The sequence below is a fragment of the Tinamus guttatus genome, unplaced genomic scaffold, assembly GCF_059628265.1.
Source record: "Tinamus guttatus ecotype Peru unplaced genomic scaffold, ASM5962826v1 Tinamus_guttatus_pri_ptg000172l, whole genome shotgun sequence".
Classification (NCBI taxonomy): Eukaryota; Metazoa; Chordata; class Aves; order Tinamiformes; family Tinamidae; genus Tinamus; species Tinamus guttatus.
The window spans coordinates 4,547,775-4,575,442 of NW_028288706.1; the positions used below are offsets into that span (position 1 = coordinate 4,547,775).

Consider the following 27,668-nt stretch of genomic DNA (forward strand, 5'->3'; position numbering starts at 1 on the left):
GCAGGCAAGGAAGGTGCTTAAATCTGACTGTTGCGCTGCAGCAAGGTGGTTCTGTGCTTTTCCCTGTCTTCAGCTCTCTGCTGTGCTCTGCTTTCTGCTCCTGCCTCTGCTGCCCTGGTAAGGGCTGATGCACCAGCCGGCTCCGAGTGCCCTTCCTGCTGCAGATGCTCCAGCTGTGGCTAATGCTGGTCGCTCATCTCCATCCCACCAAGCAGATTTGTCCTCAGCGCTGCTGCAACTGCTCCTCCTCTTGTCCACCTGGTGTTTTAGGCTGCAGGGCTTAGGGTCTGATGGCAACGGTGGGTCTGAGCAGGAACTGCCTTCCTGCAGGAGATGCCGACTGGGGACAGTAACCCCATGGGTCACTAGATTTGAAGCTCAAAGTGAGTACGTGTCGCAGCCACAGCAACATGCTCATCCTTAGGAGATGGTGTCAATACACAGCAACAACTGAAAGCATTTTGTAGCTTACCAGGTTATTTAGGCTCAGCTGTGGACGTGCTTCTTCCATGGTGCTTCTTCCACAGCAGGTTATGCCTGGTGGCCTTCCCAGCACTCTGAAGATGCCGCAGCCTTTGTACAAAGCTGTTATCTGGGGAAAGCTGTACAGTCTGCGGCTCCTGTCCACGGCTGTCTGCCCGGCCCCGTATTTCCTCTCTGTAGAAGGCCAAGTTTAAGTGGAAAATGGAAGTAGCTCTGCTGACCCCCACAAGCCACCGGGGACAGCGGTGCAAGAGACGCAGTGCCAGCCAGCAGAGCCAGAATGAGCCCGATGAGAGCAGAGGATCTGCAGCAGCTCCGCAGCGCTCAAGGCTCTCCGCGGGCTCGGCAGCCGCGGGGCATTTGGAGTGTTTAAGCAGGCACAAGCGCCGCAGCAGAGGCGCCGGGCAGAGCCCTGGGCTGCTCTGGGCTTAGCTGGAGGAGGAAACAAATGCAGGAGTGGAAGGGAAGTGTTTGAACAGGTTCAAAAGTAATTTTGTTTCTGGCCACAGCCCAGCTCCATTTCTTCTTAGAGCTAAGGAGGCCAAGGTAGTGTTGCAAAGGCTCGTGCTGGGTTTGCTGCACCTACCATCCAGCATAGCACAAAATCCACTGCATGCAAGCATTTCTTAGATGAAAACCAAAGAAACGTGTGAATCAGCACAGTCCCAAAGAAAACAGCTGCCAGTAGAAGTGTGCTGCTGGTGCAGCTTTTGTGGCAAGCTCCCCTGGGCACAGGAATGACCAAGATGTCTGTTAGGTGCTTGCTGCGCTGCCTTGAATGGCCATCACCTCCCCCGTCTGGAAGCGGTTAGAGCTCGATGAAACGAGACCTGCTCGATCTTATTTTTAGCTGCGGCGCTCACTCCAGCCAGGCTCTGCTCTCGCACACGTTCCAAACGCTGTTCTCGCAGTGCCTGTTATTTCCTCTCGCCCCCGCACGGGCCAAAGCCTCTTTCCAATAGCCCTTGATGAGTGTTAACTCTGCAGGTTCACGGCAGCCCTGGGAAATGAGGAATTTCAGAGGAATGGGGAACGTAGATATTAAGCAACGTGCCCTGCATCAGGCCAGGGAACCTGGATGAAGTGTTTTCTAAGGCCTGTCCCAAGCCCGGCACCTTCTCATCCACATCCTCACCGCCATCCTTGGGGAAGCCAGTAGAGACCAGGAGCACTGAACTCTGCCCGTTTCCTCAGGCCGGCTCATCCACAATGCGGTTTCTGAAGCAGGTGCCCGGCAGCAACCACGGCCTGTGCAGCTCAAGGCACCTCTGCAGGTATCGGGGAAGCGGGACTCACTGTGACCTAAACTTGAAGGTTTTCTAAGCTGTGGCTAGTCCCTGGGGTTAACAAGCTATTAGAGGCAACATGGAAACGATTATAACATGAAAATAGGTAAGGTTTGATAGTAGTGTATCATCAGAAAGGTTTTGATCTGGGTTAAGAATAATTTTGGGGGGAGGAGGAAACCGTTACCACCTGTATTGCAGGCCAGAGGAGACCCCTGAAAACAGCGCAGTTCCTGAGCATGGCTCAGGGCAGCACCAGCTCAGCAGGCAAGCTGGGGAGCGGTGCAGGAGCTGCAAGCCGGTGCTGGAGCTGCAGGGTTTTTTCTGGAGTTGCTCTGGAAGAGGGTTTCGTCCTGCACCCCATGGAGGGAAAGCACCTGCAGGAAGGTGGGGGGGATTTGGGATGCGCCTTAGCCAGGAGGCCATGAGCTGAGGCCCCATTCTGGCTGTGATGCTGTGGGAGAGGAGAGGACCGGCTTTGAGGGGCCAGGGAGACGACACAGAAGGCGGGGGATCAACGGGAGCCCGGGCGTGCGGATCCTGGACGCACCGCAGGATCTCCCCTTTTGCGCAGGATGGCCCAAGGCCAGGCCCGGCCCCCTGGTGCCCCCCCGCCGTGTCACCGCCCCCGGTGCCGCTGGGCCGGGCTGAGCGCGGCGCTTGGCTCCAGCCGCTCTGCGGGCGGCGGGGCCCGCCGGGGCGGCCATTTTGGCCCCTCTCAGCCAGGGCCTGCCCCGCTTCGCTGGTGAGGGGGACTCGCTGACCCAAAGGGGACTCGAGGCGCCTGAGGCGGAGATTCCCTGCGGGAGAATCACGAGGAGGGGCGCGGCGAGGCCGGGGCTTCCCGGGACCGCGCCGGGCCGGGCCAGGCGCGCACCAGGCCGGGCGCCAAGAGGAGGCGCAGCAGCAGGGGCGGGGCGGCCGCGGCCCGCCCCGTGACGCCATTTGCAGGCGCCGTGCGGCCGAGGCGGCAGCGCGCGGCATGGCGGCGGCGCTGAGGCGGGGGCGGCGCCTCGCGGCGGTTCTGCGCGCTGCGGCCGCTACCGGCCCGCGCCCGCCCGCAGGTGAGAGGAGGGCCCCGGCCCGCGCTCCGCTCCCGCCCCGCACCGCCGGGACCCGCCGCGCCGCCCCCCAGCCCCTGCCGGGCTGTCGTGGCCAGGCCGGCCGCGGGGCTGGCGCCGGGCCCGGCTCGGCGCGAGGCCCGCACGTGCCGCGGGAGGCGCGGGCCGGTCCCTCCGCCTCGGGCCGTTCCCTCCGCCTCGGGCCGTTCCCGTCCCGGGAAGGGCGTTCCGGGCGCGCGTGTTCCCGACAGCGGCCTCCCTCCCCGGCCCCGCCGCGGCCCTTCCCCGCGCTGCTCGCCCCGCCGGTCAGAGTCGCGCGTGGCGCCCGCAGCCGCGTGCGCGGCCCCGCGCTCGCACGAGCCGCTTAGCCTCGTTCCCAGCCTTCCGCAGCCCCGCTCTGCCCTTCAGAGGCCAAGAGCTGGCCGGGCGCTGCAGCCCTGCTGGCCGTTCAGCCAGGGAGGCAGCGCCCGGGGCGCTTGGTGGTGGTCACCAGCACGCAGAGCTGTGAGCGCCCGGCTTCCCGCCTCGCGGCCCACACGAAGGCAGCTGCCCTTGGCTGGGGCTTGTACAGCCACAGAACATGTGCTCAGGTCAGCTCTGTGTGGGGAGGAACGAGGGGAGGCTGCTCCTGTTTCGTGTCCCTATCGGTACCAGGTAGATGGCAGGTGAGCCTCGGGGGGTTGCTTTTCCCAGCGCTCTGCTTGAGGGTTTGCATCACAGACCCAGCAAGACTAAGGAAATCTGAAGTCCTGTGTCCTGCCCAGCTGCACAGTGGGTTATCACAGCTGTAGCGCTCAGGCCTGACAACTTGCTCATGTGTTGTTGTCGCTCAGGTCTGGTAAGATATTAAATATTTTGGTCCTGCATCCCTTGTCTATCCCAACTCTGAGCAGCCGGTGCTGCACTCAGTGTTTCCTTGTCTGTTGTCTGGCCCCTAATGAACAGATTCGTAGCTTGTCGGTGTGGTCTGTGGTTTCCCTTTGGGTTGTAAAGAGAACACGACAGAGGAAATCATCTGACAAGTAGGGTTGCTATCAGGGTCAAATTGTTAGATTTATTGTGCCACTGAGTGCCACTTGGGTGTTTCTGGGCAATTCAGTTCTTCCACCAGGGCTTGTTAGCATCCGTTTCTGTGAAAGAACCCCCGTGTCTCCAATGGGTTAGATGGATGCAGCAGAATCACAGAATCCTTAAGGTTGGAAGGGACCTCTAGGGGTCATCTAGTCCAACTCCCTGCACACGCAGGGTCACCTAGAGCACGTGGCCCAGTAATTTAGGTCCCCCAGAAGAGGGGAGGAGAAAAAAAAAAGGCAGAAGCTGACTCTTCTCCTTGGGTTTGTCTTGGACTTGGGGCCTAGGTAGAGAGCTCTGGCTTTTAACGAGATCTGAGCTGGAAGCCTCGCATCGCTGGTGCCGCTCTTTGCAAGAGCGTCCTCAGGCTCGCGGCCGCACGATGATCAAGCTGCTATGGTAATTTCTGCTGACCTAAATTCTCCTCTTTGTTTTGAGCTGCATACTGCTTTGTGCTCAATTTCCCACCCTAAATTTCTGACTGACGTAGTTTGCTCGGCTAGGCACACACTGCAGTTCTGTTCCCGGAGAGGTTGTGTTTCCTGGGGCTTTGCTGAGCAGCTGCTTTGGGCGCAGGAATTACTGCGGGGTCCTGCTGCCTTCCCCTCTCTGTGGTGTGTTCCCCTTGTATGGGGCCAGGCCATGTGTGTTTGTGTAAAATTGGGGTTCACTGGAAACTGGAAGCTGGGGAATAATATATCTCAGCTTTTCGGTGCAGGTGGGGTAGTGATACCACCCCTGGCAAATAGGAAATTGTGTGGGCTGTGAGAGAGCTCAGCGCTTGATTAGGTCCATATAAAATGGTCTGGTTTGCCCTAGCTCATCAGCAGACCTGGACAGGGGTAAGAGCCATCTCTTGGTCTGAGGAATTTGTTTCTCAGGCTTATTCTACCTGTCTCTTTGTCCTATTAGTTCAAAGGATGTTTGCTGAATAGCTTTTGTGTGTCAAAAATTGTGGGTTTTTTTTATCCAAAATTGCCTGGAGCTTTTCCATTGCTGGCCCTGCAAGGATTTCACAAGGGACAAGTGATTTGAAAGTGCTGCAGCTGAATTTACCTGGAGCAGGTAAACTAAGGGTGATAAGACCAAATGTTACACAGAGCCAAAAATAGCTTTTACTTTGGTTGGTGGCAAATGGTCGATTGACTTTATTTTGGTTGATGGTCGATTATTCATTGTGCTTTAGAGGTGGGAGACAGAAGACATGAATAGACCAAAAATGATAAATATTGGAGTTTCCTTGAGCCTGCTAGCATTTGAGGTGGGGTGAAGTGTTTGTGGGCTCTGGGGTCCTGCTGCCTGTAGATGGGATGATAGAAATTTCCTTGGGGTTGGGATGGAGCTGCCGATGATCCGCTTCTTTTTGCATCCTGGAGATGACAGGTTCGAGGTCCCCGCTGTTGTGTCTGCCGGTTGGCGTGGCTGTAGGTGCGGCCGTACGTCCAGCCGCGGAGCTCTCCCCGTCTCGTCGGCCACACGGGGTGGACACGTGTGAAGCCCGGGCAGGCTCCGGCCGTTCCGCAGCGTGAGGGGCCGGGCGGCCGCGTGCCGACGGCTTCACTGCCAGCGGCCTCAGTCCTGCGGCTGCTTCCCGTGTTGCGCTCTTGGACAAGCCCAACAGGCCACCACATGAGAGCTGCAGACCGTGTCCAGTGCTGCCGACACAGCACTGCGTGGTGCAGGGATGAACGGTTCCGCGCGTAGGAGGGGTTCAGCTGCATCAAGAACTGTTTGTGGGCTCTTTTTTCCAAGGACAGAGTGACTGGGGAGCAGTCTGAGCTTCTGGCTGCAGCAGTGCATCTTGATTCAGAGCAGTCTGGGAGGAGGAAGAGCCAGGACGGGCAGTTTGCCTGCTCGGCTCTTGGGGCTGAAGCGTATCCCCGAAAGCGGCGTTTGGGCGTTGGGTTTCATAACCCTCCTCCCCATTCACCCCAGCAGGAATGAGCGAGGACCCAGCCTGAGGGGCTGGAGCGGCCAGGCTGGCTGTGGTACCCACTGGCATTGAACCCCCAAGCGGTTCTCAGCTCAGGCCTTCTGGGGTTTTGTACCTAATCAGATGACAAAAGGGTAACTTGAAAATGTGTCTTGGAGGCCTGGAGTATAGAGTTTTCCTCCTTTTCTTGTCTGGTGGAAAGAGCTGTAAGCTGTACACGTAGCACGTAGCTGTGCATTCAGCTCTGCATCCTGCCAAGTGCTACTCCGTTACAGCCATTCTTGCCACAGTCTAGAGATAACCTCCAGTAACTGTCGTTGGACAGAGCTTTGTACTGCTGTAAGTGTCAGTTTTGTGTCCAGGTTTGGCTTTAGCTTCATCTCTCATCACAAAGAAGACTATTCAGTTCACCTGGGCACAAGGAGATGAGGACTGAGAGGAGAAGAAATGGGAATCACGGTCCCTAATAGAGCTAGTGTGATTTCCTGCCTTGTTTTCCATTTCTTTACCCCACTGATTGCTTTCTTGACTTGTAATCCCAGTGCCCTGTTAACTGTGCTTTGACATTCAAGGACCAAATATTAATTGCTCTAAGGTTACTGCTCAGCTTACTCTCTGGGGTCAGATAGGGCTGACTGGAGTTGTTTTCAGGTACGTGAGTGAGTATCTTGTAAATGAATCAGTATCAGCAGAGTGAATGTGAGCAGAAGAAAGAACGCTTTGGTGGCTGGAGGCCTGTGTGGAGAGAGGTGGTGTTTGCAGGAAAGGTGTCTCCGTGAGGTACATGCTGGCTTTCTCGCTTGGGATTTTACGTTTTCACTGGAGCTAATGTGGGAGGTGAAGCCTTCCCTGTTGTCTACAGTTTAGCCAGATAATTCCAGTGAGAGCTGCAGCTGCCTCCCCCTCGCCAGCTAATTCATTGTGAACATTACAAATTGTCGTCTTCTGGATGACTAATATAATTCAGGAGAGAAAGCTTGAAGTAGCAACCTGCCCTTCTGTAGTAAAGGCAATGCCTGAGGGAAATGGTGAGTATTTGATTGCAACGGAACTTCTCGTGTTTGGGCAGGGTGACTCCCCTTAGGGTTATGTAAATGGGACTTTTGTAGAGTGCTCCTGATGCTGATGTTTGTGATTTATACTAAAATACCTTGAATTGCATCTTGCAGCAAAAGGAGCAGCATGTCTCCAAAGACAAATACTCCGCTGCCCGAGCGTCCGGCCCAGCGTTGCTGCCTTCAGCGTTCCTGCTGGCCGGCTCTACAGCACACAGACAGCAGAGAGCAAGGAAGAGGAGCCCCTGCACGCCATCATCAGCGACACGGAGAACGTGAAAGGTAGCGCGTCAGCTCTGCGCCGGTGAATCCAGGACAGTGTCAAAGCACTGTCTGGGTGTAAGTGCCCTAACTGTGAGGATGAGCCCTCTGCAGGCCTCGGGGTGGGAGAAGTTTCTGTCTCTGGGGAAGGTGCAGGCATTTGTCATCCCATCGTAGCTGAGCAGATCCCTGTTCCCATCTGTGCAGTGCCATCACCTCCTCAGAACTGGGGTGTGTAAATCAGAATGACCTTCAGTGAGAAATGGGGCAGCGGAGGCTGATGGAGGAAGGTCCTAGCCTTGTAATTGGCCATTGTGTGTAGGCTCCATGGGCCCCAGAATTTGCTTAAAAAGAGACTTTCGTCCCAGAAGCTGCTGTCTCTGCCAGTTTCGTTGCTGTGGATGATGAAGGTCTGATAAGAATCCTACTGTCAACCCTTTAGCTAACTGAATTGCATTGCGCAGCTCCAGGGGAACCTGCTTTAAAGCAAAGTCATGTGGGTTGTCTGAGTGCAGAAATAGCATCTTAACTCAGGGCTCCCATGGCTTTTCTGTCAGGTGCTTCCGAGACCGCAGGTCTGTAAAGTCCCCAGTCGGTTTGGGCACCATGTCCTACTGCATCTACACCCCTGCTAGCCCCTGTCCCCAGGGAATATAGGTCCTCGTCAGCAGGGCGTTGCAGAGGGGATGTGTGTCCCTGGCTTTACCTGTGTTGTTTTCTATACCTCTAGCATAAGAAAGGACATTTCTGAAAGGCCAAAGATGGTGTCTCAGTTGAGATATTTTGTAGAGGAACATCCTATTTCTGACAACTCAGTTAAATACATAAGTAGCTGTGTATATGCAGTCCCTTGAAAGTAGCTGTGTATATGCACCCCCCTGAAAGCTCTACAGAGATCTGAGAATCTGGCCTTTACTGTTCAAGGCTCACAGTGTTGTTTGGATATCAGAAACGGTGATGGGCTGACAAAGCCCTTGGAACAGAGCACATGCAGGTGGTTCCCTTGCAAACTGAGTCACGGAAGTGCATGGAAGGCAGGCTGCAAACCTCAGGAGAAAGGCAGATTAGGGATTGCATGGAGCCACAAGTTAGGAGTGAGGGGGAGAGTCACTTTTCACTTCTGTTCTACTGATTGCTCTGTGCCACAGACGTAGTGAGCCACACACAGACACGCTTTGACTGTCCTGGGCTTTGTGTGCAAGGAGATGAGGGGCTTGACAAAGCAGTCTGCCTCACAGGGTATAAACACCAACATCTTGTCATGAGTCGCAGCTGCCTGTGTCCCACTCTGCTTCAGGCCTTCACTACTGGGAGCCTGAAGCATGTGGCAAGCTGCCAGTTTGCCCAAGAGCACCCAGCAAAGTGCCTCAAAGCTGTTTGTGTGATTTTTTTCTAGGTGCAGCCTCCAAACATGAGTTTCAGGCTGAGACGAAGAAACTGCTGGACATTGTTGCTCGTTCTTTGTACTCAGAGAAGGAGGTAGGACACCAGTAGAATGCTTTCCTAGCAAAGCCCAATCTCTGACAAAGGTTATGTCCAAGGTGGACAAGCTATGAGAATATCCTCTCACCTTCTGAGCAAATCCTGGGCTGCTCACATCCCACACTGCCTTGAATGTAGTTTTCTTAAGACATCTTGAAAATGTTTTTTGAAAACAATGTCCAGATGACTCTGCACATTTTTAGAGCCTCTGAACTTTACTATTGAGTTCAGACAAACCTGTTCTCCTGGCAGGCAATGGAGAAATGCCGTTTTCTTTCTAATGTGTAGAATATTAGTCTGTAAAAAGGTAATAAGTTCCTGGATCTCCGAGACTCTTATGCCATAGACGGAGCCAGGCTGCAGTGTGAGGCTGTTTCTCTTCCCTAGGTATTTATCCGAGAGTTGATCTCCAATGGCAGTGATGCCCTAGAGAAGCTGCGTCATCGACTTACGACGGAAGGGAAGGCTTTGCCGGAGATGGAGATTCATCTGCAGACGGACCCTGGAAAGGGAACCATCACTATCCAGGTACCTCCCTTTGGTGACAGGAGAGTGACAGTCGCTGCTTCTGTCACCACTGGCTGTTGTCCCATGGAGGTTTAGTGAAAACTGAGTATCAGTGCAGGTCCCTTTGATTCCCAGGTCTGCTTGAAGAAGTGTTCTGTGCTCTGTCAGACTCCCATTCATGAAGGTGTCACCTTCTCATCAAAGCCACCAGTTAATCTGCTCCTCATTTTTCCCCACAGGAAATTTCCCTGCTTCTCCTTCCCCATTAGGAGGTACCAGTAGCTTTTCTGCCAGTGCCTCATCTGGTGCACTTCCCAGGTTGTGTGTGCATCTCTGACTAGAGACGAAGTCGAGAATTGGGTTTCATCCTGATCTTTGAATGAGAATTCTCTCCTCTTTAAGTTTGAGCTTATACTTGGTAGCAGGCAGACCTTCCCTGTCCCCTTGGTCACTGAGAGATGCCCAGGTGGTGGGAAGAACCTCCCTTGCTGATTTTCCTTATCCCTTCCTGCTCCAGGACAGACCCAAGCCAAGCTGGTGCTGAGATTCTGCCCTGTGACATACCTGTGGGGCTATAGGTCGTGGCAGCACCGGAGCGTTTGTCTGTCCTCCCTTCTGCTTTAGGGGGAAGTGCAGTGCTGGTTTTGATTGCTCCCTGCTGAAGATAAAAAGCTTTAATGGGAGAGATGGTCAGTGCAGACACATTCCACTGTGGGCCTCAGGGTGATGAGGGAAGGTGGACATGGTCCTTCTCTCTCTAGTTTGATTGCTTTTGTTCCTGGCTGTTGATTAGGAGGAAGCGTGAGACTCCATCCTGGTGTCTCCTTAGTGAAGATGCTAGTGCAAACAAGGGGAACTAGTAACTTCTCTTGTGCACCAATGTCAGCCCTGCGAGAGGAGCTTCGTACTGTTCTTGGGAGAGTGGAGAAGGAGGCAGGCAGCAGTGTGAGTGAAGGGTGACCCTAGCAGGCCCAGGAAGGAGATGAGGCTCAGACAAACGTGTGATGTGGTATTTTTCACGCCGGACGAAAGCCCTGACTGCTAGAGACTGCTCAGTTATTTTATCCTTCTCCGCAGAACAAGCAGCTGTGGTTGCCATGGGGAAGTTAGTGATCGTCAGCGGGCAACACAATTATTCACCCGAAGATTCTCAAATCGTAACGCAGAGACTTTGCTATTCCTGTCACACCTGACAATTGCATTCTTTCTGGCTGCTGTATAACACTGACTCTTTAATGAGCTCTCGCTTAGACCCAGGCTGGGTGTCATTCTTGTACTGCTCGTGTCTCTGCCTTTGGAGATCATAGTGGACAGATAGCTTCCAAGCCTAAAAAACATACTTAATGCTCAGGTCCAATCATTGTAGAAACTGCCCCCTTTGGCAATTGGGTCAAGAGGCCTGGGTGACCACCTTGGAGAAGGGGTGAATTTAATGTTATTCCCAACTAGCTCTGCTAGAGATTCATTTTTATATACCCCTGACTGACTATCTGTATGTCCCTAATGCACCTAAATGAGTCTTAACTAGCAAGCTATTAACTGCAGCAATTCTGCGCTCCGAGGAGGACGAGAGCACAGTGCTGCTCCAATCTCCCTTAATAGGTTTGCCTTCTCAGTAGTGCCTAAAGCTCCTTACCTCCAGTGAAGGGTTTATTTTTAACCTCTTGAAAAAATGTCCTGAATAAACGATTCTTCCGAACAAGCTTTATTCAGAGCATTTCTGCACAATTTAGGAATGTGAAGGTGTGCATTGTATCCCTCGAGGCAGCCCGCAGGAAGATCTGAGGCAAAAATGGACTCGTCCCTTAGTAACTCTTTGGTCTTCTGCACCCACTAGGACCTCCCAACACAGAATCAGCAGGGCCCCCATCTGCGCTCTGCCCCAGTGCTGCCCCTTCTTCCAGACAAATCCTGCTGTCTCACCTTGCCCTCCAAGTCCTTGTCCTCAGATCTTCATGCTGCTTTTTACCCCCAGATCTGCAATGATTGTCCCTGTCCCCTTCCAAATCCTGTAGTATCTCTCTATTTCACCAGTTGAGAACCTGCTAGTCTGTAATGCATGATGGCTTCCGTGCATGTATGGGGTTCACTGGGGCTTCACCCACATCACTTTTTTGGAGATTGTCTAGCTCCAGTAAAGGGCAACAGTCATCTCTGCTAAGTGACAGCGGTTGTGCGCAGCTCTCTGTCAGGAACAAATTTTGGTCATTAGCAGAGTAAGATTCTGAGCTTCTGTCCTCGTTCAGGGCTGTTGTACCTAAGCACTGCCAAGCAATGTATCTGCTGAGAGAGAACGACGAGTCTGATCTTCCAAGTTCACTGTCCAGTCCACCAGACCACACCACCTCTGCGCCTTCACCAAAGCCCTGTTGTTTTAGCAAATTCCACAGTGTCCTCCACTCTCCTGAGAGCTGCCTCGTACGTTTCTAGGACAGCTTCATCTGGTAGCAGCCACAGCTTGCAAGGTCAGCTCTCAAGCAAATCAACTTGAAAATGTTGCAAGGATGGGGGGTGGTTTTGTTCAGGAAAGATCTGCAGAGCCCTGACGTTTTATAGACATTGTTTTGGACCCTGTGAGGAGGGAACAGAGCATCCCATGAAGCCACCCAAAGCCCAGTGACCACAGAGCTCTATCTCCTCACCTTCATGAGGCTTCTTGGGGCCCGTAGGCTCTTGGCTGTGATGTAGTCCAAGTGCTGATGCTGTGTTTGGTGATACCCTGTGTTTGTGAGAGCTTGGGGGTTAGAGAGGTGCTCGCTGATTGATGCTTAATCTAGGGCCAGGACTGAGCTAACAGTTTAGAGGGAATATTGTTGGGGAAATCAGAGCTAGGGCAGACTGCTGAGCAAGGGGTGGGAGTACAGTTTGTATCATGGATAAGCTGTGGAATCATTGCAAGTTCGGGCTGCTCTGTTCCCTCTGCTAAGCTTTCTTCTCAGTTTTGCAGTCATCGAACGGCAGCGTTTGTGAAGCCCAGAATAACAAGTTTGCTGTGTTTGGGAGGAGTTAAAATGCCTGCAAACATCACTCCTCCCTGCATCACTGTGCAGATCTTTCCTGGCCTGCAAGTTGTAAACCCTCTGCAGCAGCAACTGGCTTGTTCTGAGGCTCTAAGAAGGGCTTGAGATCAGGGGGCTTTAGCAGTTCAAGGCGAGCGCAGCCCCACCAGGCAGAGAGCTGGTCCCGCTCCGCGCTGGCTGTGTCCTGGCAGCCGGCCTGCGCCGCAGGCTGCAGCGGGGAGGCTGCTGCTGCAGAGCTGCATGCAACACTGCAGCATCCACCTGCCGCCGGGGCGCGAGGAAGCGGAGCAGCGGGAGAGGGGATAACACGGGCGGAGGTGGAGGGGGAAAGCCGCTGCGCTAGGACAGGCCTGAGGTGTAACGAGGCTTGCAGGAGGCAGCCATGGGTTACAGGGGTGGGTGAAAGCTCCCAGTTGTTGCATCATCTTTAACAAATAAGCTGGAGAAGTAGGAATACAAATGCATCTAAATCTGCTTCCTAGAGAAAGGAGTGCAGGATCTTTTCTCTTTATGCCAGAATAAGAGCCAGTCACATTGAAAAATGGGAAATTCACAATGGATAAAAGGAAATATTTTCTGAACAGTCCCTATTTAGACTTGCTTAGGTAGAGGCTGAGCCTGTAGCAATGTTCAGAATTATAGATAATGTTAGCAGTAGGTATTGGAAAGGAAACAAAACCTCAGGCACTCTGTTCTAGGCAGCTTTTAGGTGTTAGGCTAAGATTGTTCTGTATCTGCATGCATCAGTTTTGTTGTGCTTTTTCATCTGCTCATGGCAGCTGCAGGAATGGTTTTCACCCTGCTTCAGTGTGGCTGTTGTCCTGGCCTTGGGAGGGAATCTTAAGTCTTTTTAAGCAAGATGTTTAAATTAAAGAGTGACAGACAGCACTTGCCTATCAGAAATTCTGCGACTTTATTTTTTACCATTTGGTGAAAGTGGCATATCCTCGTTGCATCGTGTAGCTGGAGTTCTGATGCTCTGTCAAGGCTTCACTGGAGTTAGTGTTTCTCCACAGAGCAAAGTGGAAGACTTGGTAGCTCTGCAGTGTGTCCCTAACCATGGGCATTCTTTCAGATGTAGCAGCAATGACCACAGCCAGTTAGAGTTAAGTTAATGGATCATTAGTATAACAAGGTTCTGTGGTGCTGCAAGTTGGACCTACATAACAAGCAAAGAAAGTGTTACTGCACTTAGCTTCTTGCTAATCAGCTAAACGAAGCAATTTGGTGTAAACTAGATTTGCTGCTGTAATCTTGTGCAGGTTGTATCTCCATTACAGCAAGGTATATATGAATATGAGAACTGTGCGCTGGCTTGATGAGGTGCTGGCGCTGAAGGTGGTCAGTAATCTCCCTTTCAAGGAAGGTGGAGGTGCTCAGGGCTGCAGAGCACACACAAGCAGTTCATGATGGCAGTGCTGCGTGCCAGCTGTCCAGGTGTCACTGCGCACACAGCTTCCCCTGTTTGCAAACTTCCAGCACCCACAAAGGTTAGAGCAAAGTGCAGAGGAAGCACAAAGGTCTTGTGCAGTTTAGCAGTATCTGGGAGCTCTCTACACACACACACACACACACGCACGCACAAAACAAAGCCAGTGTTCAGCTGCTGTTTCTTCAGCAGAAATGCTGATGTGTTTAGATGTGTATTTTAACAGGCATGGCTGTATTGCTTCAAGTTGTGTGTGTCTTGTGCTCTGATCTGCAAATGTAGCCTGTGGGAAACCTGGTGGTTGCTTGAAGGTGATCTTGACGGTCTCCCATGGGGGTGAGGATTTCTGGTCTGCTCTGCCATCTTGCAGAGGGCCGGGGCTCTGTGAGGGGTGATTCAGAGGCAGTCTGCGAGGGTGCGTGTGCTCTGCACCACAGGAAGCCCCAGAAGGGAAACGGAGCTGCGCGAGCGGATTGTTACTTCCAAGCTGCAGAAGGTCTCTGCAATTAGACTTCAGTAAACAAAGTATCAGCGCAGTGGGTTTTGTTTCCTGCTATGCAGTGGTTGGCATCTCCACAGCAGAGCTGGGAAGTAGCACTGGACACTTTGAACATACCCCTCACGTCTTGTAATTTGGAGCTCCCTCGTCCACTCTGTTTCACGTTCTGTAGCAGGATTCCACTGCAGCTGATTTCGAGTTGTTGAAACTTTTCTGTGGACTGAAGGGAGGCCTGGAAAGTGTCTCCAGCGGAAGCAAAGCCGTGCGCTGCTGGGGGAGCGCGGGCGGCAAGTGTGAAGTGCTGTGTGATCCTGCGGTCACCGCTGGCAGAGGCTCCTGGAGGGCGTGCGGAGGCGCGGGGAAGTCCCGCACTTCCTTCCTCGGATTTTATGGAGCGCTGGCGCCGGCTCAGCCCCAGCTCCGCTCTCGCGGGCAGGTCCCTGCAGAGGGGCCTTGGTCTCCTGGGCTCCACCTGGCGCGGAGAGGCGGGAAGCGCAGGCCAGGCCTGGCCGCAGGAGCCTTCCCAATCTGGAGGGCGCTTCCATCTCCTGCGCCCAGGTGTTTTCCTGCCCTCGGAAGCGGCTGCTTTGCCGGGCTCTCGGGCCAGCCCCCGAGCAGCCAACTTTCCGCTTTCCCGCTAGGAGCCCTGCGCTGCCGGGGAAGGAGGCTGCGCTGAGCCGCACACTCTTTGTTCCTTGTGCTTTACCCCTGCCAAACTAGTCTCCAAGAACTTTAGCATTTTGCAATAAGTTTGGCAAGGAATTATGGATTCAGTAGCCAAATACATTCACAGGGTAGGGATATATATTTTTTAACATGCTGGAATTTGGAAATGACATGCTGTGCTATAAAAAGGAGTGGATCAGAGAAGTTGAGTTGTGCTTAGGGTCTCACATGAGCAAAACCTGAACCAGATGCTGAAAACTTTTCTTTCAGGCCTCTTCCTTCCTGGGGGAAGGAATCATGTCAGATTCTTGAGATTTTGCCATACCCGTTTTGTTTTTCCTGGCTTTTCATTCCCACTGTTGAGATCTTACCTGGCACCCTCCCCTTTCTCAGCCAGAAGGACTGACTGGCCGTGCCAGAGCTCATCAAGTGGAAGGTGCTGCTGTGCTGTGACTTGAGCCGTGCAGAAGCAGGGAAGTCTCACCAAGTGACCCACAGAGCACCTCAGTCAGTGGCTTCACAAGTTGTCCATGATTTGATTGTTCAGTGTAGTTAAACACTGAATTAAAAAGCTGTACTAGCACTAATGAGGCTGCCTTGCTTTGCTAGTAAATAAGCTTACTAAGTGCAACACATGGGTGGCAGGGCTGTGCTGTGCCAGAAATCGTCCTGGCATCCCTCCTCCGAGCCCTCTCGCAGCAATCAGCTCCACTCTGGCTCATATTGCAGGCCGAAGCCCTGTCCTGCATCAACAGTGCTTGGGGTTTGTCCGGTTTTGCGAGGTGGTATCAGCTTTGCTAACTGTGCTCACAGCTACTTGACAAGAACTGAACTCTTCAGATGAACAAACATCACCTTTCACTTAGCTAATTTTCATGCTGCTGCCTTACCTAGTGGCTCAGAGAACGAGTCTGAGTGGCTTCACAGGGTGTTTGTGCCAGGTAGAAAGGCTCTTGCTTTTGGAGAGTGGCATTGTGAGAGCATTAGCATGTGCCTTGCGCTTTGCTTTCCTGGAAGATACACGTGGAGAAGTCTGAAGGCAGAGACGATGCAAGCTGGGGCTGTGTGAGAGGGTGGCAATTTGTTTGCTGCTATCCTTGAAGCCTGAAGGTCATCCAAAGGGGCTGGGGCAACGTCTGAAGTTGGGGCCAGGGCTGAGCTCTGCCCCAGCCTTTCCTGCACGGTGCTTCAGGGGCTGCCATGCGAGGGCAGGCGCTGGTGGTAGGGAATGGTTATCTGCATGCAGGAGTAGGGATCTCGATTGAAACTGGGGGTGTCAGGAAGCTGCAGCCTTCAAAGCTGGACTGAGCACCTCGAGGGGTGACCTGTACAATAGGGGTGCAGCTGGCCTTGGGCTCTTCCCACAGGCGCCGCGTTCCCAGCTCCCAGGCTCAGGGAAATGGGTGCTGGCAGCTTCATACTCAACTTCTGTGGAGCATCATTTGGGGGAAAGACTGACAGTAGATGCAGATGACCCCTGGAGTGAGGGAATCCCTTCTCTATCTGCGAATTGGAAGGAGGCAGTTTGTCCCCTTGCTGCGCCTCCACTTACTGGTCCTTTACTTCCCTTCTCACTTGATTAGGGACAGAAACTGTCTCTCCATGCAGAGCATTGTCAGAGAGAGTTGGTGGACCTGAGCAGAGATCTCCTTCCAGCACTACCACACAGAGGCTTTTGGTGGAGGGTGAAGAAGCCAGCTTGTCTGGGTGTGTTTTTATTTTCTCTCTGTATAACATATGAGCCTCCAAACTCTCTGGTGGCCACAGGGCAGCAGCCGTGGCTGCCCTGTGGAGCTGTGTGCCTTCCGAGTGCACTGCCCTGACCAGGCGTTGGAGAAATGAGTCATGGCTAGAAGGCTGCTGCTGCATTTACTGCCGAAGTGGCTGGGTGAGAGTGGCAGTGGGAGGTGGAAGTTAGCTGACACTGGTTACCAGAGCAATGCTTCTGCACAAATATTTCAACTACACTTTGTTGATTCTTTTCAGGACACGGGTATTGGGATGACCCAGGAAGAGCTTGTTTCCAACCTTGGTACTATTGCTCGATCAGGCTCAAAGGTAACTTGGGATGAGGCCCCCCTTTGGGCCCTTTAGAAGAGTCTTCTCCAATTACAGTCACTTTTGTGTTCCCAGTGATTTCTCATTTTCTTTCTCCCCTTGGCCGCTAGCCCAGCTGTGAAATTGTACCCTCCTTGGAAGATGAAACCTCCCTTTGGCATCTTCTAGCTCTTAATGGTCTCCGCTGTGCCGCGGGAGGCCTGCAGTGCCGAAGCAGCACTAATGGGCCCTGTGCGTCGTGGTGCTGCACCTGGCTGCCCTCGCTCCCAAAAGTTGGTGCTTTCCTGTCCAGATTATTGTTATCAAGGGGCACATGTTCTCCTGCATTCTCACTGACAGTTCATTGTGTTCAGCTGACAAGTTGTCATGTATTTTACCTGCTTTTTTTTTTCCATCTCTACAGTCACCATTCTGAGATTTCTGGTTGACTCTTTTTTTCCTTAACTGCTAGCTGTAGGTAAATATTGCCCTGGGCACTGCTCCCCTTTTCCAGAGGTGCAGTTCCCTCACCATGGGAGAAACCCTTTTCCCTAGGCACCCTCTTGGCAGCACTGCCACAGGAGGTGTGGGATCACAGTGCCGAATCGCCGGGTCTGCAGTACCTGACACAGGGCCGTGTGCTGGAGCCTGCCTGGAGGGTGGGTCACAGCCTCCCAGCGGCACCGATGGCACCAGGTTCCTGTATATGTCTCCTTCTCTGTCCCTCCAGGCATTCCTGGATGCTCTGCAGAGCCAAGCTGAAGCCTCCAGTAAAATCATTGGCCAGTTTGGAGTGGGTTTCTACTCGGCCTTCATGGTGGCTGATAAGGTGGAGGTGTTTTCTCAGTCTGCAGAACCTGGGAGCCCAGGCTACCACTGGTCTTCAGATGGGTAAGAGTCCACAGGATGGGATGGAAGCTTGTGGGGGCCATGTCCACACCAGGCACGGACTGGAAACTGTGCAAAGCCAGACAGGGTGTGTGGGCTTGTGTGGGCTTTCATGACTGGGCTTACTGGTTTAGATCCCGTTCAGATTACCCTTGGCCTTGCTTTGCTGTTACATGTATCAGGATGAACAGCCACAGAGAGCAGATTACCTTGTCAGAGCAGGCAAGTTGTGTGTAAAGGCAGTATCTACAACTCCTGAGGCAAATTTTATTTCTTGCATTGCTAGTTCTTTGGTTTAGTTGCTCAAATTGTTGAAAAAAGCATCTTGTCCCTGAGATATCAGACTGCCTGGGGTAGCAAAAAAGCTGCTGTGTCTGTAAGGTTGCAGTCTTTGAGGGCCAGGCTGTCATTGCTTCCCCCTTTCTCCCTGCGTTGAGCTCTCTCCAAAGCGTTTGGTCCCCATCTGGCATTTGTTTAGAGATAGGGTAGGAATGGTCATCAGAATTGGGCTGTCTTTAGCTGAGCACAGCTGCTTTTCATCGCAATAAATTACTGCTGTCCAGTGGAAACATATATAAAGAGGGGCCCACAAACAAATCGGAGAGTCATCAAGGGGGAATGCGGAAGACTGCATGTTATGGTGAACACCAATGTAGGAAATTACAGATACAAGTTAAGTCCACACAACCTATTGAATCTGAGACTCAGTTCCTTTTCTACAGGAGCCATTGGCATCTTTGTGGAGATTCCAGATCTCAGGACATGCTGCTCCTTATAAGATAGTCACACATTTTGGGAGTTTCTCAAAGGGCACAGAGAGCATTCAGGCATCCAAGTCTTTTGCCTTCCTGTTGGCTCTGAAGTGCTGTGTGTGCTGTTAGTTTAGTAGAATATTTTCATTTCACATCACATCTGAGGCACAAGCTGACATGCAATTTGTTTCTAACCCTAGTTCAGGAGTGTTTGAGATTGCAGAAGCATCTGGTGTCAGAACTGGGACTAAGATTATTATACATCTCAAAGAAGACTGCAAGGAGTTTGCAAACGAAGACAGAGTCAAAGGTGAGCGGAGCGAGGAAATAGTGTTGTCTTCTGAGAGGCTGCATAAAGTCTTTTGGTTACCCAGGACTGTGAGGCAAAATTATAATGTTTTTACCTCTTCAGTAACAGAGGACAAAAGGTGCCTCAAGAAATGCATTCTCTGTTGTTTTCAAAACGTGACTCTTGCATGTCTTCTTTTCATTCCAGAGGTGGTGACAAAATACAGCAACTTCATCAGCTTCCCACTATACCTCAATGGGAGACGAATTAACACATTACAGGTGAGCAAGAGGGCCACTCATGTAGATAAATGGCTGTAACCTTCCTCCAGCATCAGCAGACAAGGAAACAGAATAAAGCTGCTGCCTGTCTCTGGTGATCAGGAAGGATCATCTGGGATATCACAGACCCTGAAGTGATAAGTTAATTAGAATAAGAGGAGACAAACTGGCAGAAGTGCTGCTTGTTTACATTTGTTGGAGAATTCTTGCTGATTAAAAAGAAAAACTGATTTGCTAGATACTTTATAAAATTTCCCGTATTCAGGATGATTATCTCACTGCTTTATAATTCTTAGTTTAACTGTTTATGCCAAGGACACATTAGTGATCTAGGGACTGCTCACGTTGCTGGTGTGCTGGCACCTCTTGCTGCAGTTCTTTCTCTCTTTTAGTATGCCACATGAAATGCCAGGGCATGCTTGGTTTTCTTAATGGTGCAACTCAGCCTGATTTTTTTCCACAGCTGTTAGTTGAACACTGCTTGATATGAGCATTTTCTGACCACTAAAATAATATAGCAGCCAAACCCACTTTAGTCAGAAATTCTCAGCCTAATTGCAGTTATCTGCTTGGTGAAATTAGTTATCTTTAAAAAATAAATAAATCAAGGGATGGTTTTTCCTCCAGCATTTTCTTTTCTGGTATCTTGATCTGGTTGGTTAACTCTTCCTCACCTAAGAGAACAAATAGAAGATATTTGCTTGTTTCTTTCCATGGAATGTGGCACTGAATCTACAGACTTTCAAGACTGAACTTAAATGTGTTACCATATTAATGTATTTCAGATTCTGTAGTTGGTAGTGTTAGTCGTTGATATTTATCTGAATTCCTGCAATAGTAATGGTTCTATTTCAAAGACTTTCTAACCATTTGCTTAAATTACAAAACCAGAAATAGATTTAGACACCCCGTTTGTTTTTCCTTCCTGACAATCGATAGAGCAGACTCCCTGGAGAAGGGTAGTGCTAGAGTGAGGGGTGAAATGCCCTTAATAGAATCATGCATGTTTATCTTTTTATCAGAAAGTCAAATTTCCTCTGGGATGTGGCAGTGACTTGATTCTCTGTATGCCCCGTCTCAGGCCTTTTTTTTTTTTTTTCGGGGATCTTGTTTTTCCATTTTTCCACATGTCAACATCAGTTTACTATAAACAGAGCTCTAGTTAGATCCCTGGTGTGGATTTTCCTAGATAAGCTCTTGAGCACTTGCCATGTAGCTGACATTGTGGAATTAGCGGCTTTTCCTGTCTAACTGTGCTAGCTGTAGCTACAAGGAAGCCTCTGGGAAAGCAGCACTTTACCTGACAGCAGCTGCTATAAAGCACTTTAGAATGTAGTTGAATCCTTAATCCTACCTGTGATCCTGTACACCTCCAGGACACTTGTATGTTATGGAAATATTACAGAGCTGCCTCTGCATCGAGGCGTTGAGACCAAAGTAGCTTTAAGGAACACAACAGCCTGGCAGGGCTGCCAGAGCCCTGAATTCCTTGGAGTGGGAAGTGGAGGGTGGGCTGGGTGCTCGTGCTGCTGACTCTGGTCATCACTCCTTAGGGCTGCAGCAGCAGAGAGTGGGGCTAAGTGTGATGGGCTTCAGCCAGCAGGAAGCATCAGAGTCTTACTTGGGTCCCGGTAATGGGCAGAACCTCCCACGGCTTTGCTGGGTACTGATCTTTTGCTGATGTACTGAAAGTGTAAATGTGGTATGAGCGTGGGCCGAATGTTCTGCAGAGCACTAGGCATTTGTGGGGTTTCTGACCTGCTCAGAGAGCAGCAGAAAGTAGAGAACATGACTCACATTTATTTGTGTATTGATGTATGAAACTTCTCTGCTGAAGCATTTGCTGACCCTGCAGGGGTCACCCTCCAGGTGGCTTCTGAAACATCTCCAGAACTTCCCCAAAATAAATCACCAGAGAGCAATTGTAATCCAGGAGCTGCTTCAGAAGCAGTCAGCAGACCTTGTGGCAAGATGGTGGTCTCCAAGAGAGTCAGGCGCATTGGGACAGATCCACTTAAAGTTTTGGTTTTTTTTTTTTTTTTTTTTTTTTTTCTTTAGCTTTTGTTTTGGAGTCAGAGCATTGAGACACTTGACCCCACTGCTGCCCGTCAGCTGAGCTATAGTAACTGTCCAGGATGCTTTTGGCTCCTGGCAATGTGAGGTAGTGGAGGATAGCCAAATTCCCCTTGTTTTGGGTTAAACAAAGCTAGCTTATCTTATGTATGTGGCTGGACAAGAGTACTTCATGGTAGATGAGCAGAGATAAGCTGAGGGCAAACTCAGAAAGAAGCACCATGAGCTAAGGGGCTAGTGTGAGTGACAACAGCTCATCCCCCTGCTCCTCCACAGGCACTCTGGATGCTGGACCCCAAGGACATCAGCGAGTGGCAGCACGAGGAGTTCTACCGCTTCATAGCACAGGCTTATGACAAGCCCCGCTACATCCTGCATTACAAGACTGATGCTCCCCTCAACATTCGCAGCATCTTCTATGTGCCTGACCAGGTACGTGCCGTTCTGCCTGGGAAGCTGCGAGACATCTGCCCACTTCGCCTAAAGAGGAGAGGATAAGAGAGCTCCTTAGGGAAAGGAGGCAGCTGAGATTGCAGATCTGCAAGGGGAAATGTCCAGCGCATCATTTGTGCAGCAGGGTGGGTGCTACAGGGTAACAGTGAGGTCCTGAGCCATGACAGGAGCAAGAGGTGGCTCAGGTAGGTCCACCAGGGAACACAGCCACTATATCAACTCTTGCTGGATTCAGCAGTGACAGTGAAGACCACAGTGCTGCCTGGTCTTCTGGTGTGGCCATGCTGGTAGCAGCAGCCTGGCTGTGCACCCTGCTGCTGTTACCTTTTTGTGTCTTGCTTCCACAGAAACCATCCGTGTTCGACATCAGCAGAGAGCAGGCCTCCGGCATTGCCCTCTACAGCCGCAAAATTCTCATCCAAACCAAAGCTGCAGACATCCTACCTAAATGGCTGCGTTTTCTCAGAGGTGTGTGGTGGCAGCAGGACTGAGAAGCCTGATTTCTATGGGGTAAAGTGAGGCGCTGCCTTTCTGAGCTGGCATTCATGTATCTCATTGTTCAGAAGTTGCTCTGTGTTCCAGGTGTTGTGGACAGTGAGGATATACCCCTGAACCTCAGCAGGGAGCTCCTGCAGGAGAGTGCTCTAATCAGGTAAGCAAGAGGGTGGCTGGACCCTTCAGACTACTATGGCTCTTTTGGCTTGTTGCTGCCTGACTGTTCCTGGCACGGGAGCTGTGGAATTTCCATCCTTGAGAACTTCTGTGGTCTGCAAAGCGAATTATTTCTGAGTCGTGCTGATCCCATCTTGAGGTATGGAAGCAGTGTGCTGTGTTGCACAGTCTGCTCCCTCCTTGGGCCATGTGCATCCCAGCCCTGGGCTGCCTTCCAGCATCTCTGGTCAAGAGCAGTCACAATGGATCTGCTCTTTAAAGCATCTGAGCTCCACCACCAAATGCTGTGAAAAGCAAAACCTAACAGCAAGTCAGCTGTCAATACTGGGAAGCTGGTTCATGTTTACCTGTCACCATATATTTATGCACATATCTTAGAACAACAGCTTGGCTGTGATATACTCACACACACGTTTGTTAAAACCTAGGCACCAGCCAGAAGGGTTTTCATTAGGTGCTGAGGTCCAGGGAAGTTGTATATGGGCAAGTCAGTGTCCTCTAAGAATCCCTTGGGTTTGGCATTGGTCTTTCCTTACTTTTTGTCCTTTGAGTCCTCTCAAACATCTGTTGTTGAAACTTAAGGAAAGGATACAGGTAGGCTCTTATTCGTTAGCACTGACTCTGCTATCTTGATAGGTTTTGATGTTTAACCTTTTATTCTACAGTTGATGAAGTGTCTTGAGCTTCACTATAGTCATCAAAACAATTCTGTCCCATCATTGTTTTTTTTTTTTTTTTTTTTTTGTCCTTCAGAAAGTATTGCCTTTTATGGTTGCTTCCTTCCCACATTTAAGGACTGAGCTAAATGTCCAGAGCACAATTGCTTGTGAATTGCAGCATCACTAACCAGCTAGAGTTGTTGACCTGCACCTCAGCAGTATGTTTATACTACAGCCCTAGCTAACTTCCCACATGAGGAGTTGCTCCTGACTGGTCTTAGAACAGATGTATAACTATGAGGGAAAGGAGGAACTGGTTCTGGAGTAGCCCTGGAGTTTCTCCTTTGTGCTTGTTTGTAGCAAACACATCACTGAAACACTGCACAAGAGGAGAGATACTCACTTAAAACCTCTTGTCTTGGTCTAGCATCCATCTTCAAAAAAGTTTGTTGCTGTTGCAGGAAGCTCCGAGATGTTTTGCAGAAGAGATTGATCAAGTTTTTCATTGACCAGTGCAAGAAGGACCCTGAGAAATATGCCAAATTTTTTGAAGAGTATGGGCTGTTCATGAGAGAGGGAATCGTCACTGTAGCAGAGCAGGATGTCAAGGTACCAGGTGTCCTGAAGGGCTGCAGCTGATGGGACAGAGTATTGGCTCTGAGCGTGACCTGGAACGAGGCGGGCTGCTACTCTTCCACAAATCTTCCAGTGTGGCTCTTGTTCCTGGGTCTAACAAGACCTACAGAATCTCTAACGTGCCTTTCTCTATCTCTGACTCTGAGAAGGTGCTGTCCCAGCTGGGTGTTGCTTCCCACTTGAGACTGTCTGCAGTCTCTTTGCCCATGCTCTGTTGCCAGCCCTTCCTGATAAAACACAGACTGCAACAGGCTTTGCCCCTACTGGTTTCTCTTTCGGGTCTGGCCCACATCCTGCCTAGGTCACTCTTCTGCCTCTTTACTATGTGGAACAGAAAAAGGAAATCAGTAAAATCCCCTGAACCTTTCTCCAGTGGTACAAACTGTACCCAGGCCTGAGATCTCTTGAGGTGGGAGCCGTGGTTACCTGCGCTCAGCTCAAGGGTGCCTCTCTTCCAGGAGGACATAGCGAAGCTGCTGCGTTATGAGTCCTCGAGCCTGCCTGCAGGCCAGCTCACCAGCCTCCCGGAATACGCAGCCCGCATGAAGGCAGGAACCCGGAACATCTACTACCTGTGCGTGCCCAACCGGCAGCTTGCCGAGCGTTCCCCGTATTTTGAGGCCATGAAGAAAAAGGACATGGAGGTGGGTGAGCAATGTGCTGCGGCCAAGGGGACGCTCTGAGCCTGCTGCGTCGCTGGCAGGGCTCGCCTGGATTTTGGAGATGGGCGGGCGGCGAGGCCTGGGATCATTCCCACATACTGCAGTGGAGCTGCACTGCCTGCCTGGGCTGTCCTCTGCCTCCGCTCAGACGGGCTGCGGCAGCTTGATGCCAGGAAAGCCCGGGCAGGCTGGGAACTCTTATTTTTCAGCACTGCAGTCCGTGCTTGTTCTCACCTCTCCCAGAGCAGCAGGGCTGGTGTAGCTTAGGCCTGCCAGCCCATGTTAGTGAAGCCCTCCAAGTGTCGGCTTTCTTTGGGGAACCCAAAAGGATTTATGTATGCAAGACATGTTTCCTGTGTTCCCTGCAAAACTGTATCCAGCATCAACAGGACTTTTCGTGCAGCCCTCCACAGATGATGGTTTCTGCAGTGCTGTTTGGTGCTGTGCTGTGAGCTGATGGCTGCTGTAAGGGGAGGACAGAGGCTCAGAGAGCCTACTCAGCATTACTGCAGTCTGATTTCCCATGAGCAATAGTCACCATAGGATAAACTTGCTAGTTTCCTTTGTGATGTTCTTGTTTGGCAGAGTGGTCTCTTGAAGAAAGAAGCGCTGTTATGTACCAGGCAATGTGTTATTGTCTGCTTTATCGGCACAGGTCCTGTTCTGCTATGAGCAATTTGATGAGCTGACACTGTTGCACCTTCGTGAGTTTGAAAAGAAAAAGCTGATCTCAGTGGAAACAGATATCGTTGTTGATCACTATAAGGAAGAGAAGTTTGAGGAGAGCCGCCCAGGTACTGTAATGTTCCCCTGGCCCTTCGTGCCAGGTGCAGCCCTGTCTCTGGGTCAGCCAGGAAGCATAAGCCTCCTTCAGCACTCTGCCTTTCCTGAGGGTGGAAGCAAGAGCACTCATTTCTATCCTGTCTTTCTCATGCTCTGAGGCAACTTGTACTTCCTGAAGATCTCTTTCATTCCAAGTGCTGCTGTAGATAAAAGCTCAAACAATATACTCGTTTAAACCGAGGAAGCGTCATATATTGTATTCCTTTGATTTTAAGTTTTAATAACATGGAGACCTCTCGAGGTCCCTTCCAACCTTAAGCATTCTATGATTCTACGATTCTACACCTGATGCCCCAGCAGATCTAGGCAGGCACTGATGATGAATGAGCCTGGCCTCTCTGGGTGTGGGACAGTCTGGGACAGTGTGGGTTTAGAGCATGTATTTAGGTGTGTGCTGAGGACTGGTTCCCATTTCCCCAAGAGAACAGCTAAGTGTGAAATGGACAGCACTGTTCCTCGGGAGTAAAACTTGGGGTCAGTTGCCACACAGTAGATGTGGACTCAGATGTGCCCTCTTTTCCAGATGCAGAACGACTGACAGAGAAGGAGGCCGAAGATCTGATGGCCTGGATGCGAAATGCCTTAGGCTCTCGAATCACTGGTGTTAAGGTAGGTATATTCTGTGCCTGGGTAACAGAGTACAAAAGATTCACGTAGATCATAACCTGGTTGGGGAAAGGAGGATGGCTGTTTGAAGATTCAGATACTAACGTAAATATTTTTCTTTGAATCCTGAGAAAAATAATTCTGGTCTGTGTTTCCTTTCAGTAAATTGTATGAATATTGATCTTTCTGTCATGAGTGTGGTCAGCATGGCAGGAAGAACCACATTTTAATGTGTAATGGGCAAAGCCTATTTTTCTAGTTCATGCTGAGGTTACCATAAGAACAGACTAGTGGTGGGCTTGCATGGGGGCTGATGAAGCTCATGGGCAAGCAGGGCTTTGTGTCCCACTGTGAGCTAGAGCCTGTGAGCTAGATCAAAGGGGCCTTTTTGGATCCCGGCTCTTCTGTCTGTTCAGGCAGAATCTATGGAGTGAGAATGAGTTGTTCAGGAGCTTGGTGTGGTTCTGTTCTGAGGAGGGATCCCAGATTTTCCATGTCAGCACTGATTGCTGTTCTTGCCACAGGTGACTACACGGCTGGACACCCACCCTGCCATGATCACTGTGCTTGAGATGGGGGCTGCCCGCCACTTTCTTCGCATGCAGCAACTGGCCAAGACCCAAGAGGAACGTGCCCAGATCCTGCAGCCCACCCTGGAGATCAACACAGGGTAGGGGGGAGTGATACCAGTGCTAAGGGCCGGGGCACTGCAGGTCTGTTGGGCTAGAGGCAGAGAGGAGACGATCTAAGACCTCCAGTTAGCTGAGCTCTCTCCATAAATTGTGGTGTGTGCTGCAGTGACATGGTTCAGGAGGCTGCATGGACTGGTGGACATGAACCACCACGACCAGCCTTCTGAGGAGCAGGAGGTTACAGAGTCAGGCTGGGTGTTGGGAGAGAAGCCTGCAGCAGAGAAGGGAAATGGGCTATTGTGGCCTTCAGATAGAACCTTTTCTGTCCCACTTTGGCTTAGCTGCTAGAAACTTTTCATGTGTCCAAAAGATGCCACATCTCAGTCTTTCTCTCACTCCTACAGGCATGCTCTGATTAAGAAGCTTAATGAACTGAAGGACAGTCAGCCTGATCTGGCTCAGCTGTTGCTTGATCAGGTGAGAGCCAGGCCTTCTCCAGAGGCACCACCATCCTCCCCACAAGCTGCTTGTGACCCACGTGTGGCAGGAAACAGGATGGAGCTTTTGTAGCTGTCTGGGATCACATCCTCACGTAGTCCCCACTGGGTATTTCTGGCAGCTGTGACCCATGTGCTGTTTCAGTAGCACTGCAGATGGTGTCAGGTTTGAGAGTATTGTGCTGTGCCTCTTCTTTCAGTGATGAGAAGCACCCTGTTAGTATTACAGTAGAACAAACAAAGTAGAGCACGTTGAGTCCAATGAACTAGAAGTCCTTGGAATTTCAGAAGAATTTTCTCCCAAAGGTAGGGAGAGATGGGGCTTCTGAAACTAGCCAGACTTCCAGAGATACCCGTTGGAGGCAGCTCACTCTGTGACAAAAAGTACTGAGGGAGCATCTGTTCCATGTATTTTTCTACTCTTCTAGAAGATGTGCTTGATCACAGCATGCAAGTTCTGCAGTCATGACATTTGCCTCCCCAACTCTCATCCAGTTTGTTCTTGCTACTTGCTAACGTTTCCTTCTCTTTCTCAGATTTATGAAAATGCCATGATAGCAGCAGGACTCAATGATGATCCCAGACCAATGGTGAACCGGCTGAACGAGCTCCTCACCAAAATCCTGGAGAAAAAATGAGCCTTAGAAGACTGAAGGATTAACTCTGTGCTTATATATTTTTCTTCAAGTGCAGTCGCTCTGTCAGCTATTGCAGCATCTGTCTGTTTGCAGGTACTGGGCAGTGAGGGGTTCACCTGACTGATGTCCAAGGAGGTTGCAGGAGATTTCCAGTCCTTATTGCACAGGGCACTTGCAATTACTAGATCATGTGTCATTGGCCTGATCAAAGTGCCGTGTTCTTAGGGGCAACAAAATCTGGAGATTGCAGCTAAAACAACGTGCCAGGATTTTTGGTGCAAACCTAGAGAGCCTCAT

General features: G+C 51.0%; 1 protein-coding gene across 1 annotated transcript; it reads left to right on the forward strand.

The window, feature by feature from the left end:
• Nucleotides 1-2,736: 2,736 nt before the first annotated feature.
• On the forward strand, nucleotides 2,737-27,474 carry TRAP1 (TNF receptor associated protein 1). The gene is made up of 18 exons (XM_088523104.1): nucleotides 2,737-2,833; nucleotides 7,004-7,171; nucleotides 8,547-8,629; nucleotides 9,020-9,160; nucleotides 16,740-16,811; nucleotides 17,521-17,681; nucleotides 18,631-18,740; nucleotides 18,927-19,000; nucleotides 21,350-21,505; nucleotides 21,874-21,994; nucleotides 22,109-22,178; nucleotides 23,319-23,466; nucleotides 23,952-24,137; nucleotides 24,811-24,949; nucleotides 25,522-25,607; nucleotides 26,129-26,274; nucleotides 26,641-26,713; nucleotides 27,270-27,474. Exons 1-18 carry the CDS (start codon nucleotides 2,752-2,754, stop codon nucleotides 27,369-27,371), a joined length of 2,118 nt encoding a protein of 705 aa, XP_088379230.1. The 5' UTR covers nucleotides 2,737-2,751; the 3' UTR covers nucleotides 27,372-27,474.
• The last annotated feature ends 194 nt before the right edge of the window (nucleotides 27,475-27,668 follow it).

Excerpts from the sequence above, each read along its gene's own strand:
- TRAP1 (XM_088523104.1), top strand. The coding sequence starts at position 2,752 with ATGGCGGCGGCGCTGAGGCGGGGGCGGCGCCTCGCGGCGGTTCTGCGC. Across the intron at positions 9,161-16,739 it reads AGGGAACCATCACTATCCAG|GACACGGGTATTGGGATGAC; the intron begins GTACCTCCCTTT and ends GATTCTTTTCAG. Across the intron at positions 17,682-18,630 it reads TACCACTGGTCTTCAGATGG|TTCAGGAGTGTTTGAGATTG; the intron begins GTAAGAGTCCAC and ends TTCTAACCCTAG.